At 37.1% G+C, this 20,025-nt stretch overlaps 1 protein-coding gene across 1 annotated transcript in view; it reads left to right on the plus strand.

Annotated features, from left to right (window-relative positions):
* LOC149898550 (multiple PDZ domain protein-like) overlaps positions 1-20,025 on the plus strand; it is a 161,400-nt gene that overhangs the window by 20,036 nt on the left and 121,339 nt on the right. Inside the window, exons 4-7 of the mRNA XM_090115041.1 lie at positions 11,175-11,345; positions 11,858-11,961; positions 14,086-14,210; positions 18,590-18,681. Of these exons, the coding sequence (XP_089971167.1) occupies positions 11,175-11,345; positions 11,858-11,961; positions 14,086-14,210; positions 18,590-18,681 (492 nt within the window). The remainder of the gene's footprint in view (positions 1-11,174; positions 11,346-11,857; positions 11,962-14,085; positions 14,211-18,589; positions 18,682-20,025) is intronic.

Raw genomic sequence — 20,025 nt, forward strand, 5'->3', positions numbered from 1 at the left:
AATTGAAATATTGTAATCATAAAAAGAAGAACCTCTACATTTTTTTAAGTGTTTAAAGAATCAGTTATTACGCTTAAGGCAAATACGACACCTCTGAAACTAAAACTCATAAAGCCTTTTCAACTATCAAATTGCCAAAAAAATACATACATACTAATTACAAAGTTGAAAACAGTGTATTAAATATTCACTGTTTCATTTTTTATGAAATTATTTTTTGCATGAAAAGCCGTATATTTTCCATTGAAAAAATATCGGAATTTTCCCAGCACGGGAAATGTCTGCAGTCGATTAATTAAGTAATATCCGATCGAACCGACGCTCATTGAAGCTTCAGTGACACTGATTAATTGAATGTTATCCATCGACGAGTGGATTAGCGGCTTTGATAATATTGTTCATACATAGCACGTAATGTGTTGATCAGATAATTGTGGTCATATTGACGTTGTGAATTTAATACCAACATTGAGTTACTATTCAAACTCAAACTCAAACATTCATTTATTCAATTAGACTACTATTTAGTAGCACTTTCGAATCGTCATTACATAGTTTTTTAACATTTACCACCGATTCGGAAAGCAGTATCTATGGAGAAGAATCGGCAAGAAACTCCATAGTTGCTCTTTTAAATAATGTCAATAAATTTACATAATATGTAACTTATATCTACCTAACTACATAATATGCCAAAGAACTGTCCTGTGGTTTTTACGCGACAACCCTCCATGGGTCTTTATCGTCCATATATTCCTGAATACTGTAGTACGCTCTCTGAACTAGTACATTTTTTATGTAAGTTTTAAATTTAGAACTACTAAACTCTTTAATATTGTGAGGAATTCTATTGTATAAGCGTATACCTTGACCCATAAATGAATTTTTAACTTTTGCTAATCGAAAAAATGGCATTTCAATTCTATTCTTGTTCCTTGTGCCATAATCGTGTCTATCTCCTACTCTTGTGTGTAAGTCAGAGCTTTTGTGTACATGCAAAATATTATTAAATATATACTGTGATGGTACAGTAAGGATACCAGTATTCTTAAAATGATCTCTTAGTGAGTCCCGAGCACGTAAATTATATATAGAGCGAATGGCTCTTTTCTGTAAGATAAATATAGTTTCTATATCTGCAGCCCTGCCCCACAGTAGAATTCCATAGGACATAATGCTATGAAAGTAGCTGAAATAAACCAATCTAGCCGTATCTTCATCGGTGAGATGCCTTATTTTTCGGACTGCATATGCAGCAGAACTGAGCTTACCTGCAGCGGTGTTGACATGGGCTCCCCACTGTAGTTTCTCGTCCAATGTTAACCCTAGAAATACAGTAGACTCAGTAGGATGCAATACCTCCCCGTTCAAGGGAATATCTCTGTTCAACTTTTTTACATTAGGAAGTAAAAATTCAACACAAGTGGTTTTTTTGGCATTTAATAATAAATTATTGGCAGTAAACCATTCAGATATGTGTAAAAGAGCACTGTTCACTTCGTCAACATTTGGGTCATGCCTATCCACATTAAAAATTAATGAGGTATCATCTGCAAACAGAACTATTTCACACCTATCCTGCAAATAATAGGGAAGATCATTGATATATACCAAGAACAAGAAGGGACCTAAAATTGACCCCTGTGGAACACCAATGTTAATTGACGCACCGCTAGAACGTTCTCCATTAACAACTACAGTCTGTATCCTATCATGCAGGTATGACGCTATGAGGTTCTGGGCTTTTCCTTTAATTCCATAGTGATTAAGTTTACGTAACAAAGTACAATGTTCAACGCAGTCAAATGCCTTGGAGAGGTCACAAAAAATCCCTAGAGCATTTTTTGAGTTTTCCCATGCCTTATATATATGTGTTAGAAGTGCAACTCCAGCATCTGTGGTTGAGCTCCCCTTTGTGAAACCAAACTGTTTGGTGTGCAGTAAATTATTAGATGCAAAATGACTACTCAATTGGTTTAATATTAACTTCTCGAATACCTTACTTAATGTTGGTAAAATAGAGATAGGTCTATAATTGTTACAGTCTTCTTGATCGCCCTTCTTAAATAAAGGTATAACTTTACTAAGCTTTAGTAAATTAGGAAATGTACCATAGTCACAACACTTATTAAATATGGAAGCTAAATTTTTCGCAATATTTTCTATTATATTATTAACTAAATTTACGGACATTCCCCAAAGATCACAAGTATTTTTAAGATTAAGCGTCTTAAAGGCAGTAACAATATCATTAGCAGTTACGTGTCGTAATTCAAATAATGTACTGCACTCCGCAACATGGTCCCTCAAAAAGGTCTCTGCAAGTGCTGAAGACGAATTTAAACTATTAGTAATAGTAGCAGGGACACTACTGAAGAATTCTTCAAAAGCAAGCACAACATCAGCACTTTTGTCAATAACCCTGTCATTATTTACAAGTTTTATGGTATTACTTGATTTGCTTTTATCCATTTCACCATTAATAATTGACCAAACTGTTTTAACTTTATTATCAGAGTCGCGTATTTTTTTTTTTGATATACAAACGCTTTGCAGTGAAACAAACTTTTTTAAAAATTTTTGAGTAATTTCTAACATAACTAAGAAAAGATGGGTCTTTATTATATTGCTTCATACCATATAATTCATAAAGAATGTTCCTGCACCTATGTATACTAGCTGTCGCCCATTTACTAAATGGTAAATCCTTGGTAATATTTAAAGATTTAACTTTAAATATTTTTTCAAATTCTTTATGTACTAAATTAAAAAGATTTTTAAACATTTCACAAGGACTATTAGGATAGGATTGATCATTTAGTACGGGCAGGTTTTTATTAATATTATTCCTAAATTTATTAATGCCTTTTTTAGTTATAGGCCTAACATTAATCCTTTTAAATGTAGGTATGCAATCCCATTCAAAAACTACTTTCTGGCCACAGTGATCCGAAGTCAATGTATTGAGAATATTTTTCTCTAAACAGATGCAGTCACAGTATATATTATCAATACAAGTTGCAGAAGTAGGTGTAATTCGTGTGGGTTCGTTAAAAAGTTTATATAGATTAAATGACTGAAATAAATTAACAATTCGTGTAGCCGTTTGTGTTTGTAAAAGTAAATCAATATTAAAATCACCACATACTATAACTTTTTTTTTACTCCTGCTTAGACGCTTTAATATTTCTTCCATGACTGTCTCAAACATATTATAGTCACTGGAAGGGGGTCTATAAACGCAAACAATAATATAACGCTCCAGCTCCACACAGGACAGTTCAATGGTCCGTTCTACAGAAAGACTAACAATGTCAGTTCGTTCTTTACATTTTACACTATCATGTACAAAAATAACAGAACCTTTGTGAATAGCCTGTGTCCTAAAGTATATACTTTTTAATTTGTAATTTTCAATATTTACTAACAACTGACATTGTTTAAGCCAATGTTCTGTTACACAAAATATTTTAATATTGTTATCATTCAGAAACAATTCAATTTCTAACAATTTGCTAGCCAAGCCTTGAATATTTTGATGCACAATGGAAAAAGACTGCTTAGCTGTTGTCTTATATACTAGTTTAAATCTAGCTTAGGGCTAGATTGTCTGTCTACACTTAATCTAGGTTGATGTATAAAATTACTACTACATAAAATTATAGTAGATTGATGGTCTGATACCGAACATGTACCAGACTGGTTAATATTATATGCTATTAACATAGCAAGTTCACGCTTATATCTATATGGCAGATACACTGTATTCTTTGTCAAAGTAAAAGATTTAATACATGAGTTAATGTCAAAGTAAATAAATGCATCACGATGATGATTTGTTAGATTATACAATTTTAAATTCATATAATGAATTAATCTATTTTGTTCTTGTGTTAAACCAGGTAAGTAGGTATGGCAAGGTACACAACATAAATTTACATTTAGTCTTACTACTAATATCTAACATTTTTTTTAATCCTACATCAATATCCTTATTATTTATATTTAAACTGTCCCCATATAATATAATTACAATATTATTCTTATTAAAGCTGAAATGATCCAGTGATTTGATTATATATTTAAATGAACTGTTAGGCGTACAAACATTAGTAACTTTAAGCCCTAAGTTGTTGAGCATAGCGCCAAATCCCTGACCAATATTATCTGACAACACAATTATTTCCTGCTTTGAAAGGTATTTAGTATTACTGGTTGTAATTGTGGTAGTGGGTTTAACACTATGTATGTCTGTGTAGTCAGGCTTATGGGGCGACGGTTGCTCATTGTCATTGTTTGAACACTGACATACATATTTATTGGTCAGCGACTCAAAACGATCCATATTCTCATTGCTCAACTTAATAAGATAATCTGCCTCTTGTATATGCTCGTTAATTTGCATTTGGGCAGAAGAGTATTTCTGGTTCACATCAGTTAACATTTGACTTAAGGAGTCTATCTTCTCCTTAAGTTCAGTTGTTTCTACATCATATAACATTTTATAGTATTCTAGATCCCTATGATATTTATCTAACTCCTGAACAAGGTTTATGTTGTCTTTCTTTAGTTGAACTATCTTTTTTAAAGAACTCTTTCTAACAATAGATTGCGTACGCTTGATGAACTTACTTATTCTAAGATATTTTTTTAACTTCTTATGCGAAGAGAAATTGATTTTTTTAAAGTTTATAGAGCCACTTAACTCCACACCACATTCAATTAATTCATCATGAAGACTACTTTTTTTTTTTTTTTTTTTTTTTTATTGGTAATAGGGAAGCGCTTGACCACAATCTCGCCTGATGTTAAGCTGAGATGTGGTCTAAGATGGAACGCGCTTCCCTAGAAGGTACCTGTTCACTCTACGCTTGAAGACCCCCATATTGTACTCGTCGGGGAACACAGACTCAGGAAGCATGTTCCAGTCCCTCGCGGTTCGGATAAAGAATGTGGAACCGAACCGCTTAGTCCGGGTACATGGAACGTCCACCATATGGCGATGCCTAGAATCTGTGCGCCTCGACGATCGAAGGAAGAACGGGGATGGCGGAACGAGATCGTGCAGTTCCGCAGCGCACTCTCCAAAGTGTATCCGATAGAAGACCGACAAGCTGGCCACTCTGCGGCGGTGACCGAGGCTCTGGAGCTTTTTGCCTACTAGGTCATCGTCGTTAATGAGCCTCTTGGCACGCCTCTCTATCGCCTCAAGCGCCTCCAGCTGGTACTTGGCGGAACCGTCCCAGAGGTGAGAGCAGTATTCCATGCACGATCGGACTTGTGCTTGATAAAGGTTGAGCAACTGTCCCGGGCTGAAATACTGTCTCACCTTCGCCAGAATTCCAAGCTTTTTTGAGGCTACTTGGGCTTTTGATTCTATGAAGGAACCAAAGTTCAGAGTAGGCGTTAAGGTGATACCAAGAAGCTCGAGGTGGTTAGTTATCGGCACGGACACACCCTGGAAAGTCGGAGTCAGGTGGAATGGACTCCGTTTTGCGGAGAATAGACACGCCTGGGTCTTGGACGCATTGAACTTGACCAGATTGGCATCGCCCCAGTCAGAGACCGCCTGCAAGGACAAGTTCATGCGATCAACCATCGCCTCCCGTAGAGACTGAATTTGTGCCGTACTGGCTCGCGCGCTGGATACATATCTCTCCACAACAGTGCTATCGTCTGCGTACCCATAGATACCGGGTTTCAGCAGATCGTTGATGTGTAGCAGGAAGAGTGTTGCGGAGAGAACTGATCCCTGAGGGACTCCGGCATTTATAGCCATTTGGTCGGACGAGCAGCCGTCGACGACTACCCGAAGCGACCGGTCTCTCAGAAAATCTGAGATCCAGGCGCAGAGACCAGCAGGCAGACCGTAGGATGGAAGCTTGCCAATAAGACTATCATGCCAGACCCTATCGAAGGCCTTTGAGATATCAAGGGAGACAGCAAGTGCTTCACCATGATTCTCGATAGCCTCGCTCCAGGTGTAGGTGGCGTACGCTAGAAGATCCCCAGTGGACCGGTTTCGGCGGAACCCGTATTGTCGGTCACTGAGGAGGTCGTTCGCTTCTAGGTGTGCCAGGAGCCGGCTGTTCAGTACACGTTCCATAGTCTTACAGAGTATGGACGTGACTGAAATTGGCCTGTAGTTGGAAGGGTCGGCACGACTGCCTTTTTTGGGCACAGGCTGCACGTTGGCAAGCTTCCATGATTTCGGTACTATTCCAGTCGTCAACGAAAGGCGAAAGAGGCGTGTCAAAACAGGAGCAAGTTCAGGCGCACAGGTTTTAAGAACTATGGCTGGAATTCCATCAGGGCCACTGGCTTTATTCACATCAAGATTCCGCAGCGTTTTAAGAACCTCCGTCTGACGGATGCGAATTTCCGGCATTTTCGCCTCGCATCCAGGTAGACTGGGAGGTTTTGCGCTTGCGGGATCCAGACGCGAATTTTCCGCAAATAGAGTTGCAAATAGGTTCGCTTTCTCTACGGCGGTGTGAGCCAGCGTCCCGTCAGGTTTCAGCAGTGGAGGAAGTGAGGGGCGGCAGAAATTCAATTCAACCGACTTTGCCAGGGACCAAAACGCTTTACTACCGGAGGGGTAAGAAGCCAGTTTGTTCCCTATACGGCTAACGTGGTCGAATCGAGCTTTCCGTAGAGCCTTCTTGCAGGACTTGGCAGCCCGGTTAAAGGCTTTCTTCTTTTCTGATACGTCCCTCGCTTTGCGGTGTCGAGCGTCAACCCAAGCCAGATAAGCCTCTTGCTTTAGCGCTTCAGCGCGTCTACAATCGGCTCTGAACCAGGGCTGAGCTTTGCCGGACATGGCTACGTCGGAGAATGGAATAAAGTACTCCATTCCCTGTCGCAACACATCAGTCACAGCATCCGCGCAGGTCGAAGGGTCTTCAGAAGAAAAGCAGACAGGCCGCCAAGGATATGACGCAAAAAAGGAACGCATCTCATCCCAATCTGCTGACTTGTATTGCCACACGCGCCGAGGGCCCTTAGGACTGGGATCGGGCGGCGAGTAGACAGATACGGATTTCACCAGACAGTGATCGGAGCTGCCAAGTGGCGAGGAAATCGCTACCGAGTAACGGTCTGGATCTGTTGTCAGCAGAAGGTCCAAGCAATTGGCCGTATGGCTCTCAACATCAGGAACCCGCGTCGCTCCTTGAACCAGCTGGGTGAGATTCAATGCTATAGCAAGTTTACGCATCTCTCTCCCAGCGAGGTCAGTGCACTGGTATGGGTATAGCCACTCCTGGTGGTGGGCATTAAAATCCCCCAGTAACACAAGCTGAGCGGAAGGGTATTTGTGTTGAGCAGCGTCCGCCACCTCACTTAGGTACTCTGTGAGCCTGATCGTCTCCTGGTCTCCGCTGTGCGCTCGGTAGACACATGCATAGAGAAGTTTCTCTGGGCCTGTGTCCACCAGCATCCATAGTACGGAAAAATGGGGGTCTTCAAGATACCGGAGACGCCGACAACAGATGTCGTCTCGGACGTACGCGCACACACCTGACCGAGCTTTAAAATTGTGCTCCAGGGTGTAGCCGGGATAGGACAGGTACGCCAAATCAGACGGACATCTTATCTGCGTCTCCGTGAGGAACAAGATACAGGGTTTATGAGTCTCAAGGTGGAAGTGGACTGCAGCGAGATTTGAGTGGAGACCTCTGATATTGGTGAGGTCCACTTTCAGCGAGAGGGAGTGCTGCCGCTGTGCAAACTTATTTCTGTATCTTGCCTTTTTCATGTTTTTTTTAGAGGAGAGTGAAGAAGGTAAGAAGACGGTAGTGAATCGAGGCGCTTTACAACTGGACCTGAGACACACACTTAGAAGCCGCAGTGACGGGGACTAGTCTGGAGACTGCGGGGACGCCCGAGCCCCCCCAAGTTGTCCATAGGGCCCTCTCATCCGGTCGCCAACCGGCACTATGGCGCAACTTGGGATTTTTCGCTGGTTGGCGGGGCAGCCTTTCACATGTGGCTAGCACGCTACTTGGGCCCCCTACTGACCAGCGGTCGGCCAGCGGTGCACCGTGCCTCGGATCCCGCTACCCTCCATGACTAGCCTCCGGAAGCAGCAACGACAGTGTGCGTCAGATCGTCCCGATTGTAAAAGCGCAACTGATTCGACCCGTCTTCACCATGGCTACATCAGCTTCTTCATGCCGGAACACGAACGCTTGGCGACATGTCTTCAGCTGATGGGTGGTCCTTATAGCCGCGACGACTGTCTCCCACCATGTCACCTGTTTAGCACCACCCAGGGGCCACGTGTAGGGATTCAGAGTTCTGGGTATACTCCTACGGACGGAGGTGACTCGGCCCCCAAAACTACTTGGTGTGTTGCATTGCCGCTTGGGATTGTCCTCTTGCGCTTCCATTAAGCTACATTCCAACTCAGCGATACGGCTAAGAGCTTTCTCATGGTCACTAGAGCACTGCTGGAAGCTGTCCACAACGTCTTGTAGGGCTTTGCACTTGTCTTCACTATAAATGTATTTCATGTGTAGTTCAGCCAGCTCGGCCTTAAGAAGAGAGTTCTTTTTTATAATTCCTTGAATCTCTAATTCACTTTCATCCCGCTCTTGTATGAGCTTTTCACATAAAGATTGTGAAGCTTTTAAATCATGGAGTGTAGCTTTTAATTTATTCTCCATGTCCTTAGCTACTGCCTTGCGGGTCAGCATGTTGTACTTTTAAGTTACTGAAACAGATGAAAGGAAATGTATGAGATAATTATTCCTGAATACTATTATGATAGAACTGAATGTTGATATTAAGGCCTCCCCCACATTGGGCGTAGGCCGAACGTACGCGTTTCCTGAGCGTGCTGCCGGCGTCGGCGCGGCGCGGACGTCGCGTCAGCGCGCCGTCTGTGGGGCGCGGGCTACGCGTTGTCCAGCGCCGCGCGGGCGCTGCGTGAACGCCGCGCAGACGCCGCGCTTACGTCGCGTTCCATGGGCGTTCGGCCGCCCGTGCCCCCCGCACAAATTCCCCTCCCGCGCCCGCTAGCATCTCAGTTAGCTAGCTTTAGACGCGACGTCGCGTCGGCGCGGCGCTTGCGCAGCGCTTGCATAGCGTTCGATGGCGCGACGCCCGCGCCCCACAGACGGCGCGCTGACGCGACGTCCGCGCCGCGCCGACGCCGGCAGCACGCTCAGGAAACGCGTACGCTCGGCCTACGCCCAATGTGGGGGAGGCCTAAGTGATTAACGGTATGATGTAGTAAAGAGTAAAGAATAATATTGTCTGGGGCGATAAGTTTTGTCTTCTAAATTGCTTCCAACTTGTCAAGCAAAGTGAGACGGTAAATTTTATGCCAATGTATTTATTGTGACGTAGCTCATTAAATATGAGCGGTGTTAGTATTACAAATGAATGTAGGTGTCGTTTATAATTAAATATGAAATTTTAAAACTAGTACTCCCCTGGTTTATTGGAGAAGATGTTTGAATTCGGATAACCGTTGACACGTTGACCTCCGCGTTATACAAAACGTTGCGTAGATCAAAGGTGTGTTTCACAATTATTTTCACTTTTCTATCAATAAAATAGTTAATAATTACTAATATTTACTATTTTAGCACTAATTAATTAATTATTATTCGTAAGTATAGCTCAATGACCAACTATGGATTGCAGCGATGTATTGAAATTATGGATTGAAATAAAATATCCTTTGTTAGTTAACGTTCTTTGAGTTGTAATCCACTGCATAGTATCAAAACATGTTACTATGGTTAAATCATTAATATCACGATTTACATGCGGTTTTTTGAATTGATAGAGAACCATCTCGAGGAAGTGGGCGGCAAGCTAGTAAATAATAATATTTAAAGCATTTTGGTACCTAATTATCGTTGAAAGCTGTGGTTAATAGACAAGGACATTACTTACTTAAATCTTTATCCGTAAATTAAGTTTAATAGTAATTTAAATTCTTTCATTCTTAAAATAGAAAATATACAGTACCTATTTAAGGATGAAAGTCGCACAATCTTTTCGAGTCGTCCTTATTTTTGGCAGGCGATGCTATTGCACGCCTCATAAGCGAAGCGTTGAGGTGGGTACTACTGTCACTTCGCGCAAAACATCTGATTTTTCAAACTTAAAATGTCTTTATGTATCATACATTGCACTTGTAAGATAATACATACACACACATATTAAGAAAAAACACTATTTTTAACGTTCATGATATTTTTGATGTCATTTTTGTTATTTAAACTAGTTAAAAAACAGTTTAAAAAAGTTCTGTCTTGGACGTCCGTGTGTCTGTATGTGCGGATCCTTTTTCTTGTTAACACGATAGCGACCGAAATACTTTACTAATCGAGTCTTTTTTTTTCTCTTACGCTTGAGTATGCTCAGGAATAGAACCCTTTCATTTTTCAGGGTCTGATTCGATGTGGTTTAATTGTTATTAAATAAACAAAAATAATAATTAATAAATATTTATTAAAAAAAAATTATGAGGCGTGCACTTTTGGATTTTTCAAATTATTTTAACTTTAAGGCACTAAAACTTTCTTACTTTTGATAGTTCCTGAAACATAAACTTTACCATCAATCACTCTGTTTTGTTCCTTCTGCAGAGATACGCAGTCTATGGAATTTAAGGTTGGCGCATATACTATGCTCGCATAGAGCGAATTGTCTAATAAAGACGTTAGTAGTGTGGAATTGGAATTGTGTATGTTTGTCCTTCTTTCACATCACAACGGAGCGATTCTATGATCAGATTTTTATGTTTAGAGATAGTAAGGATTCTAGAGAGAAACTTATCACCGCGGCCAAACATCTGATTAATTATCATTGTTAGTAGTTGTCTTATTAGTATGTTTTGTTTTATTGACTACGTGGGCGAAGCCGCGGATGGAAAGCTACTAAACGTTTACGTTGTTATATTATTACTAGCGGTCCGCCCCGGCTTCGCCCGTGGTACATATGAAAAATAGATGTTGGCCGATTCTCAGACTTACCCGATATGCACAGAAAATTTCATGAGAATCGGTCCACCCGTTTCGGAGGAGTATGCAGACTAACATTGTGACACGAGAATTTTATATATAAGAGATGTAAAGCATAGTTTTAAGTTTTTCTATATCTTAGATAATTAGAGGCAATAAACATTTATAATTTATCTTTTGTTCAATATTTATCAGTCGCTGGGAGCATCACAAGCGCCGATAGTCCCGTCTCGTTTACTCGCGGACCCCATAGAGCTAGAGAAGCGACTGTCTGACGCCGGCCATGATGGGTTCGGCGCGTTGTGCGAAGATACCACGCCGCCGTCGCCACCACCCACTATTATTGAGGAAACTTATCATCATAGGGTAAGTAATATAACAGATAATATTATATATAATATACATATATAGATACCTAGTGGAAAATACGATCAACGGTAGTTTTTTTTTTTAATCACTTAAGACATGTATGTCTGTTCATTACCTGATTATTGTTATTTCTCGTTTTATTTTTTTACATTATGTGTATAATTGTGTTTTACCTAATAATGGATCGTTTTGTGTATTTTTTTTTCAAAACCATTTTCTAATGTTATACGACACAATTGAACCTTTTTATTTTTATAATTAATATTATGTACCTACCTACATTGTACATGTGACAACTTATATAAAACGAATATATATTCATATAAGATATGCATGTTATAAATATTTATCTTTGCACAACATGAAATAAAAAAAAACATAATTCTAAAAGCAAAAACATTAAACCTTAATAAAACTCGTACATGCAATCCATTTTATGTAACATTAATTTAAATTGGAGTAGTAACAAATAACACTACAATATACATGTAATAAAGCTACTCTTCCAGCCGGTAGCATCCATAGTAGCGGTGGTACCACGCGAAGCGCTGGCCCCCTCCCCGCGCCCGCCGCTCATACCCGCACCACCACCTAAAGTACCACCGCCTTTACGGTAAGTACACATACACACACAAACACATAAAATACAATATGTTCAATATACGCAAACATGTCAAATACACACACTCAGACGTGTCAAATATACGTAAACATGGAGACATGTGAAATATACACTTATACGTGTCAGAAATATAACATGTAAAACATACACTTACACGTGTCAGAAATATAACATGTAAAATATACACACGAATACGTTTCAATAATACATAACAGGTTAAATTAACACGTACTTTTTATACACTAACTGATCAAATATACAGTTACATGTGAAATATACGCAAACATGTCAAATACACATACTCAGACGTGTCAAATATACGTAAACATGTAAACACACGGAGGCATGTCAAATATACACTTACACGTGTCAGAAATATAACATGTAAAATATACACACGAATACGTTTCAATAATACATAACAGGTTAAATTAACACGTACTTTTTATACACAAACTGATCAAATATACAGTTACATGTGAAATATACGCAAACATGTCAAATACACATACTCAGACGTGTCAAATATACGTTAACATGTAAACACACGGAGACATGTGAAATATATATTTACACATATCAGAGATTATATAGTTACAATAACACACAAAAAGGTTAAATTAACACGTACACGTGCTAAATACATGTGTATACGTGTCAAATATACATCCACATGTTAAATACACACACATAGACATGTTAAATACTTATAAATAATTTAATATAATTAACCCTAGAAAGATAATCATATTGAGTAGTACGGGAAAGATAGTCATGCGTCAAATTTACGCATGTTTCTTAGTAAGCTCTAAGTCAAGGTATATTGTTTTTTTTTTTATAAATTGTAAGTTATTATATATTTACAGTTATATTAGAATAATTCACACTACAAATCATTTATTTTTAATTATTTTTATACATATAAAAGAACGAAAACATTATACGTCTGCTTTAAATCTACAATTCTTGTAACTCGTATTATTTCTAATAAAAACTTATTTTTGACCACAATTATCAGACTTTTTTATATGTTATATATATTTTGTACATATAGTTATATAAAAAAATAGTGAGAAACAAGTTTAGCACATATCAACGTACGCTCACGACATATAACTATGTTACATTTTTTGCAGGAGGAATTTGCCTTTCGTCATATTTCAGAAGGACAAAAAGTATAGTAAATACGTTTTTTTTCCGAAGGCCTCCTCAGTACTTTCTTACGATGTACCAGATACTTCATTTGATAACAAATTGGAGATATTATCACGCAAATATCTTATCAAAGCTGGTGATTCTAAACACCCACGCGTAAACAAAGAAGACAGTTCCATGCTTCTATATTTCATGTTTTATTGACTCAGATGTTTTTGTGCTTTGTTGTTAACATTGTGGCTATAAATTTAATATGCAATATGCAGGCAATTTTATTGATTCCATATAATAAAGCCATTGGCCATCTCATTGTCTTGCTACTATTGAACATCAGGGAACACATTCGGTCTAATGCATCTACTCCGCCTTTTGCTTGAATGTAATATATCATTTTTACTTTGTAACTCATCGGGAAAAGCTTCTTCTGTGTCAGTTTACTCGTCATCTTCAATTTCGTGGTCCTCCTACTTCACCATCGGTTTCTTTACAGGGACCCTCATCGCTTTGCATAAAAGCGGCTAGTATACAATATTCTTCCAATTTTCTATCCCCAAATGTTTTCCATATTTGCTTCAATATGTATAAAAATAAATTTTTAACATAAGTCACAATATACAGAAATAATAAGCCGAAAAATATTCAAACTACCATAGAAGTCAAAATCTTAAAAGTCACGGTAAAGATAATCATGCGTAATTTTGACTCACGTAGTCGTTATATTTCCAAATCGGTTACACTTAATTGACACCTATACCATAGGTTAGTTCTCAGTGACTTATGAAATGTCCTATAAGCACAGTTATGGATTCGCGACATTTAAAAAGATACAGCTATATTTCGAAAACACAGGAGTCATTTTGACGCAGACTATCTTTCTAGGGTTAAAATACTTAATACTTATACTTATTATTACTTATTTAATATAATTATTTCTCTCGAATAATTACACTTTTTCTTCAGATTACCTTTAGACATGGCGGTGCGAGGTACCGGGGAACCAGAAACAATAAGCTATGAAGTGGACCTGAATAAAGATTCCGCTTTAGGTCTAGGAATTACTGTTGCGGGCTATGTTTGTGAACAAGGTAAGTTTATATTATGTAGTTAGATAATATTTACTAAGCTTGGTAAGTTTGTCTTTAATTATGTTCAGAATACAAATACTTCAATATTATTATGTACTAGCTGCTCTCCGTGGTTATAACTTATAGCTTATAGCCTTTCTCAATAAATGGGCTATCCAACACCGAATTTTTTTTCAAATCGGACCAGTAGTTCCTGAGATTAGCGCGTTCAAACAAACAAACAAACTCTTCAGCTTTATAATATTAGTATAGATTATTTTCTACAATTGAAAATAAGTAGGTATATTACTTATCGTTCTATACAAAATCCATGATTAAATTAAATCTGAACACATACTGTTTTTTACAAATTAATTACATATTATAAACCGTGTAACGTTAGCTTTTTTTATCCGGAGGAGATCCGGGCGAAGCTATTACAGTTAAATGGACACAATATGAAATAACCCACTTATCAGGCTAGCTTATAACTATTAAAGAATATCAAAAATTAATTAATTCAGTTTTAAAAACGTAAAATCATATTTTCATAATAATATTAGTCAATAATAAATAATATTAGTCAAGAAATAGAGAAAATACTTAAAATTCTGTACATCTTGAAAAAAACATTTTAAAACCCATTTCCACGGGAATGCGATATTTAATATCAGCCTTGCTGTTCTTTTAATCGGATTAAAAAGAATAAACGGCAAAAAGTTTGAAAGCGCGGACGAAGCGAGCTACCGTGATAAATAAAAAAGATTGTTTTATATAGGTAGCTTGTAGGTATTGTGACTAAATATAAACTGAAAACATATTTTTGGGATTTTTTTAAGATTATAGGCATATAAATAAGCATGATATTTTTTTCCTCATTATTAATTGTATGATCATGATGATAATCCATTTTATACGAATTTAAAAGTTGTTTGAATTTCAAACGAATTTCGTAATTTGAAGAAGAGGCAGACAGACAGATAATTTCGCATCTTTAATGATCAAAAAATATATATTTATAAATTATAACATTCAAGAATTTATCTGTTACAATGGAGAATTTGTGACACGAACAATAAAAATAAATTTATTTCTATTTAAATATTTTCACACCTAGATAGAGGGTAGAATGTATTCGCGCTATAATATTATATATCACCTAAATTTGTAACTGTATTCTTGCAAATAAATGTAATTTGAATTTGATTTCGATAAATAATATACCTACCTATATCAGTAGGAATACCGCTAATATACATAAGTAGAGAGTAAGGATTAAAGACAAAGAAAATTGCACACCAAAACAACTCCGTCAACGTAGAACATAGTAATCTTGATAAGTGTTATCAAGAACACAAATTTATCTTCGTGTAAACAATATATTTTCGCGTTATGAGACACACAGTAATATTACGCTTGGAACAAGTTGGAAGGTTGAGAAATGATATATTTTTAACGGATATAAAGCCCGATGTTTTCATGTTTGTGAAATGATATTTTGGCGGATTTAAAACAGGATTTTTTGTTATCTTGTGTACTAGATTTCCGCCCGCAGCTTCAAAGTTCAAACACACACACACAATTGTTTAACCGGAGGTTGTTGGTTAAATTTTGTTTTAAATCCGTTTAAATCCCGGTATTTCCCGGTAATTTTCATCGCTTTATTTTAAAGGTATTAAATATTCAGTGTATTAATTATGCTTGCGGCTTCACTCTCCTGTAGTTGAATAAAAGGTTTGTTCAAAAACATTATTGTTTCGTAAAAAATTCCAGATATTTTTAAAATAAATATTATGTTACTTCTGTTACTCCCTATGACAAACGAGCTATCTATGTAAGATAGTTTCATCAAAGGACAAAGCTAGTCGTCCGCTAAACGGATGAATAAAATAAATTAGTCGTCCGATTACCGGATGAATAAAATAATTTAATCGTCCGATAACATCTATTTATCTATATAGTTAGGTTATCGGGGTTTCTTTAGAGAACTGCCGCACGTATTATAGGTTTTTTGTGGGGGGAGGAGGGGGGAAGAGGGCACACGTAGGTATTTGAATTTTTTTTGCGCGTCGACGGAGCCCCGCAAAGCGGGGCTCCTATTTCTGTGTAGTTTTTTTTTTAAGAAACCTAACCTAACCTAACCTAACGGCTAACCTAACCTAAACTTGATTTTTTTTTTGCGCGTCGACGGAGCCCCGCTTCGTGGGGCTCCTATTTCTGTGTAGTTTTTTTTTTAAGAAACCTAACCTAACCTAACCTAACGGCTAACCTAACCTAAACTTGATTTTTTTTGCGCGTCGACGGAGCCCCGCTTCGCGGGGCTCCTATTTCTGTTTAGTTTTTTTTTTAAGAAACCTAACCTAACCTAACCTAACCTAACGGCTAACCTAACCTAAACTTGATTATTTTTTTGCGCGTCGACGGAGCCCCGCTTCGCGGGGCTCCTATTTCTGTGTAGTTTTTTTTTTAAGAAACCTAACCTAACCTAACCTAACGGCTAACCTAACCTAAACTTGATTTTTTTTTGCGCGTCGACGGAGCCCCGCTTCGCGGGGCTCCTATTTCTGTGTAGTTTTTTTTTAAGAAACCTAACCTAACCTAACCTAAAGGCTAACCTAACCTAAACCTAACCTAACGAATTAAGGGCGAATATCTCGGCCATTTTTGATTTTAGAGAAAAGTTGTTCCTATAAAACATGCTTATATTAGCGTAATCTTTACGATAAAACAATAATAAATAGGTGTTATAATGACACCAACTCCATCAAAAATTTTCTAAGTCCTGCGCCCCCTTTGCTTTAGTCCAACCCAACTAGCTTTAGTGTTAAAAGGTTATCTATTAATCCGAATAATCGGACGATTAAATTATTTTATTCATCCGGTAATCGGACGATTAAATTATTTTATTCATCCGGTAATCGGACGACTAATTTATTTTATTCATCCGTTTAGCGGACGACTAGACACTTCGTTCATCAAAATAGTTCCCACCTTAATTATGTAGCTTCTTAAATTCCGAATAATTTAGATAATAGCTGTGTCTAATTAGGTACTATCTAATAATAATGTCACTTAACTGATACAGAAAAGTTTATTACGGAAACGTAGCGCCTGTGTTTTGTACCAAAATCTAATTTATTTAAGTAATGGACATTACAGGTGCCTTTCTCGGTAATTTGTTCCCTTGATTGCGATAATAGCTCTTCTTTTATATAATATGTATGTACTAGACCCACCCTTGCTCTCGAAGAAAATAATGTTATAAATGGGCAATGAAAAACCCTGTGTTGTGTGATATCTTCATGTTATAGGGACCAAGGTATAATATATAATATTTATACAATATTTTTGCAATATCAAGGAATTTTTTATTTAAAAATTGCGTTGTACTTGAAATATATTTTAGGTCAAATGGAATTTGATGTATTTTTCATGTCTTTAGAGTTTACAACTTAGTGTACTTGTACATAGAACGAATAACTTTGCAATACTTCAAAGTTCAATCTTATGCCAAATTGATATCACTCAGTTACATTATTATATAAGTTATATGCAGTGTAACATTTTAAATTATTATTTTGAAGTGTCCTAATATCAAGAATTTCATACATCATGATTTCCGTATCACAATACTACATTGTGGAATATTATAATATGTATCGAAATATGTACATGCAATGGTACCCAGGTGAGGGTCGTTAAAATGAAAATTGGTCTAACTTCGACCATGAGGATATTCCACTTAATAAACCTATGCAATTTCGTCTCTAAAAAGGAATATATATTTTCCTGTTGTTGCAACTTTCATTGCTGCTTTTCTTCTATTGGCACTAACTAAGAAGTAAGATTATAAACCTATGTAGATCCGCGTTAAATAGATATGCATCAGAAATAATTTTTCCATTCGACCCAGTTGTTCCTGAGATATGCGAGTTTTCCAGCAATTAAACTAAAAAGTGAAGTCCCATGTCCCCTAGTGGGGTAAGGGGCAGATGCATTATACATCTGTTTCACTGATCGATTTTCTTTAAGGACAAGTAGTTGATCAGCCTTCTCTGTCCTACCAGACCGAGACAATTAAACTAAGTCTTCAATAATATCTAGTACTGAATTATCTAGTTATGGATGCATATTTTTTTGACGTGACAACGTCTTATAATTCGATAGAGCCGGTTGCACGCACGAAAAAACATGACTCATGCGGCGTTACCTCGCTCTGAGGCGTTCCATGTAAGGCTTGAAGTGCAAGCGAGAGCGCGGAACGAGCGACAAAGAAGCACAATCGGCCTAAAGACGTCGTCACGTTCATGTATCGTCAGTAAACCGACTTTACAGACAACCAATTTTTTTTTAATAAATATTAATTACAATATATCTATAAATAAAGTATTATATTTCAGAGGAACTAAGCGGTATTTTCGTGAAAAGCATCAGCACAGGTAGCGCAGCTGATCTCTGCGGGAAGATACAAGTCAACGATAGGATTGTTGAGGTAAGTTTGAATGAATGAATAAATAATATTTAGAAATGTGAATTTTTGGTAACAATGTGTGTTAAAAAATAGTAGTGGCTTGCGAAAAAATTCAGTTTAATGTCTCTATTTTGACTGTGGTTTTGACGCTATTCTAGAAAACAAACGTTATAGGTTAACTCAATTGTTTTATTTTTAAAATATATTTATCATTTTTTTGTCAAGGCTATAGTGAGAGATTACACACATTATATTCAACTTGAGCATATTACTATTCTGAAGAATTCTTCGTACAAATTTACAGCAAACCCCAATAAATATCACCTAGCTGATAAAACTCCGCAATACAAGCTTGTGGAAAGTTTCTCTCCTTTTCCCGTGATTTATGCAGTCTAATAAGGTTGTACAGGCGGTTGTTAATTATCATGGAAAAATGGAAAAAGGCAACGCAGTGTTCGCTTTAATAGACGTGTCAAAACTCGTTAGTCAAGTACAGGGAGGGATTTTGTTTAGGGCCTCGTGAATGGCGCCCTGAAGTTATAATTTTTTATAGATAATATGTTATTAATAGGAAGATTTTACAGTTTATGATAGTTACATATATCTTATAGTTACATACATATTGCTTGAATATGTAGAACTGATTAAAAATCTGTGTCTATATGTTTGTAAAGCACAATGACGACCGAAAATATGATTTTAGAAGTATTCAAAAAAGAAGAATGCTTTTTTTAACCATTTTGATTAATTGAAAAAAAAAACTATTTAAACCTAGGTTTATTCATTTTAAGACTAGGTTATATAATAAAATTTATTATTCATTGGTATTAGGTAATAGCAAGAATATTAACTACAACAGTAAAAATATAATAAAGCTACTTATATAACTTCTATTACTTACTCAAGAGCACCTATACAGTCAAGAATTATATCCAATCTTAATTTACTGTACTCAACATTGAGTAAAATCCGTTTCTTTTCTGTAATATTACTCCTTCAAAAACTGGCAGCCATTCACAATCCGGCCCTATTGTATTTTATTGTGTTTCGAGTGGCGTGTAATTTTATCAATTGATCCTACAACTTGTGTACAATATTACATACAATGGAACATTAATTAGAGATGTATTGTATTCTGCGGTATTAATAGAGGTTTAAACAATATGGGAATAATTGTAAGTATCGATATTGTTGTTTGTTTGAATTGGGTCACATCTCTGATATAGGAAGTTGTATCAGTTGTATATGTTTTGGTGAATATTGTGAATGGATGCAAGAAATAGCTTTGGTCTTAGATGAGTTTTTCTCGTATATAAAGGAATAAGGCAATGGCATTATTTTAATATCATTGAGCACTGGGACAAT

This window comes from Colias eurytheme, chromosome 22 (assembly GCF_061535395.1).
Source record: "Colias eurytheme isolate Ceu_HAF_F1 chromosome 22, ilColEury1 Martin Lab GWU primary, whole genome shotgun sequence".
NCBI lineage: Eukaryota > Metazoa > Arthropoda > Insecta > Lepidoptera > Pieridae > Colias > Colias eurytheme.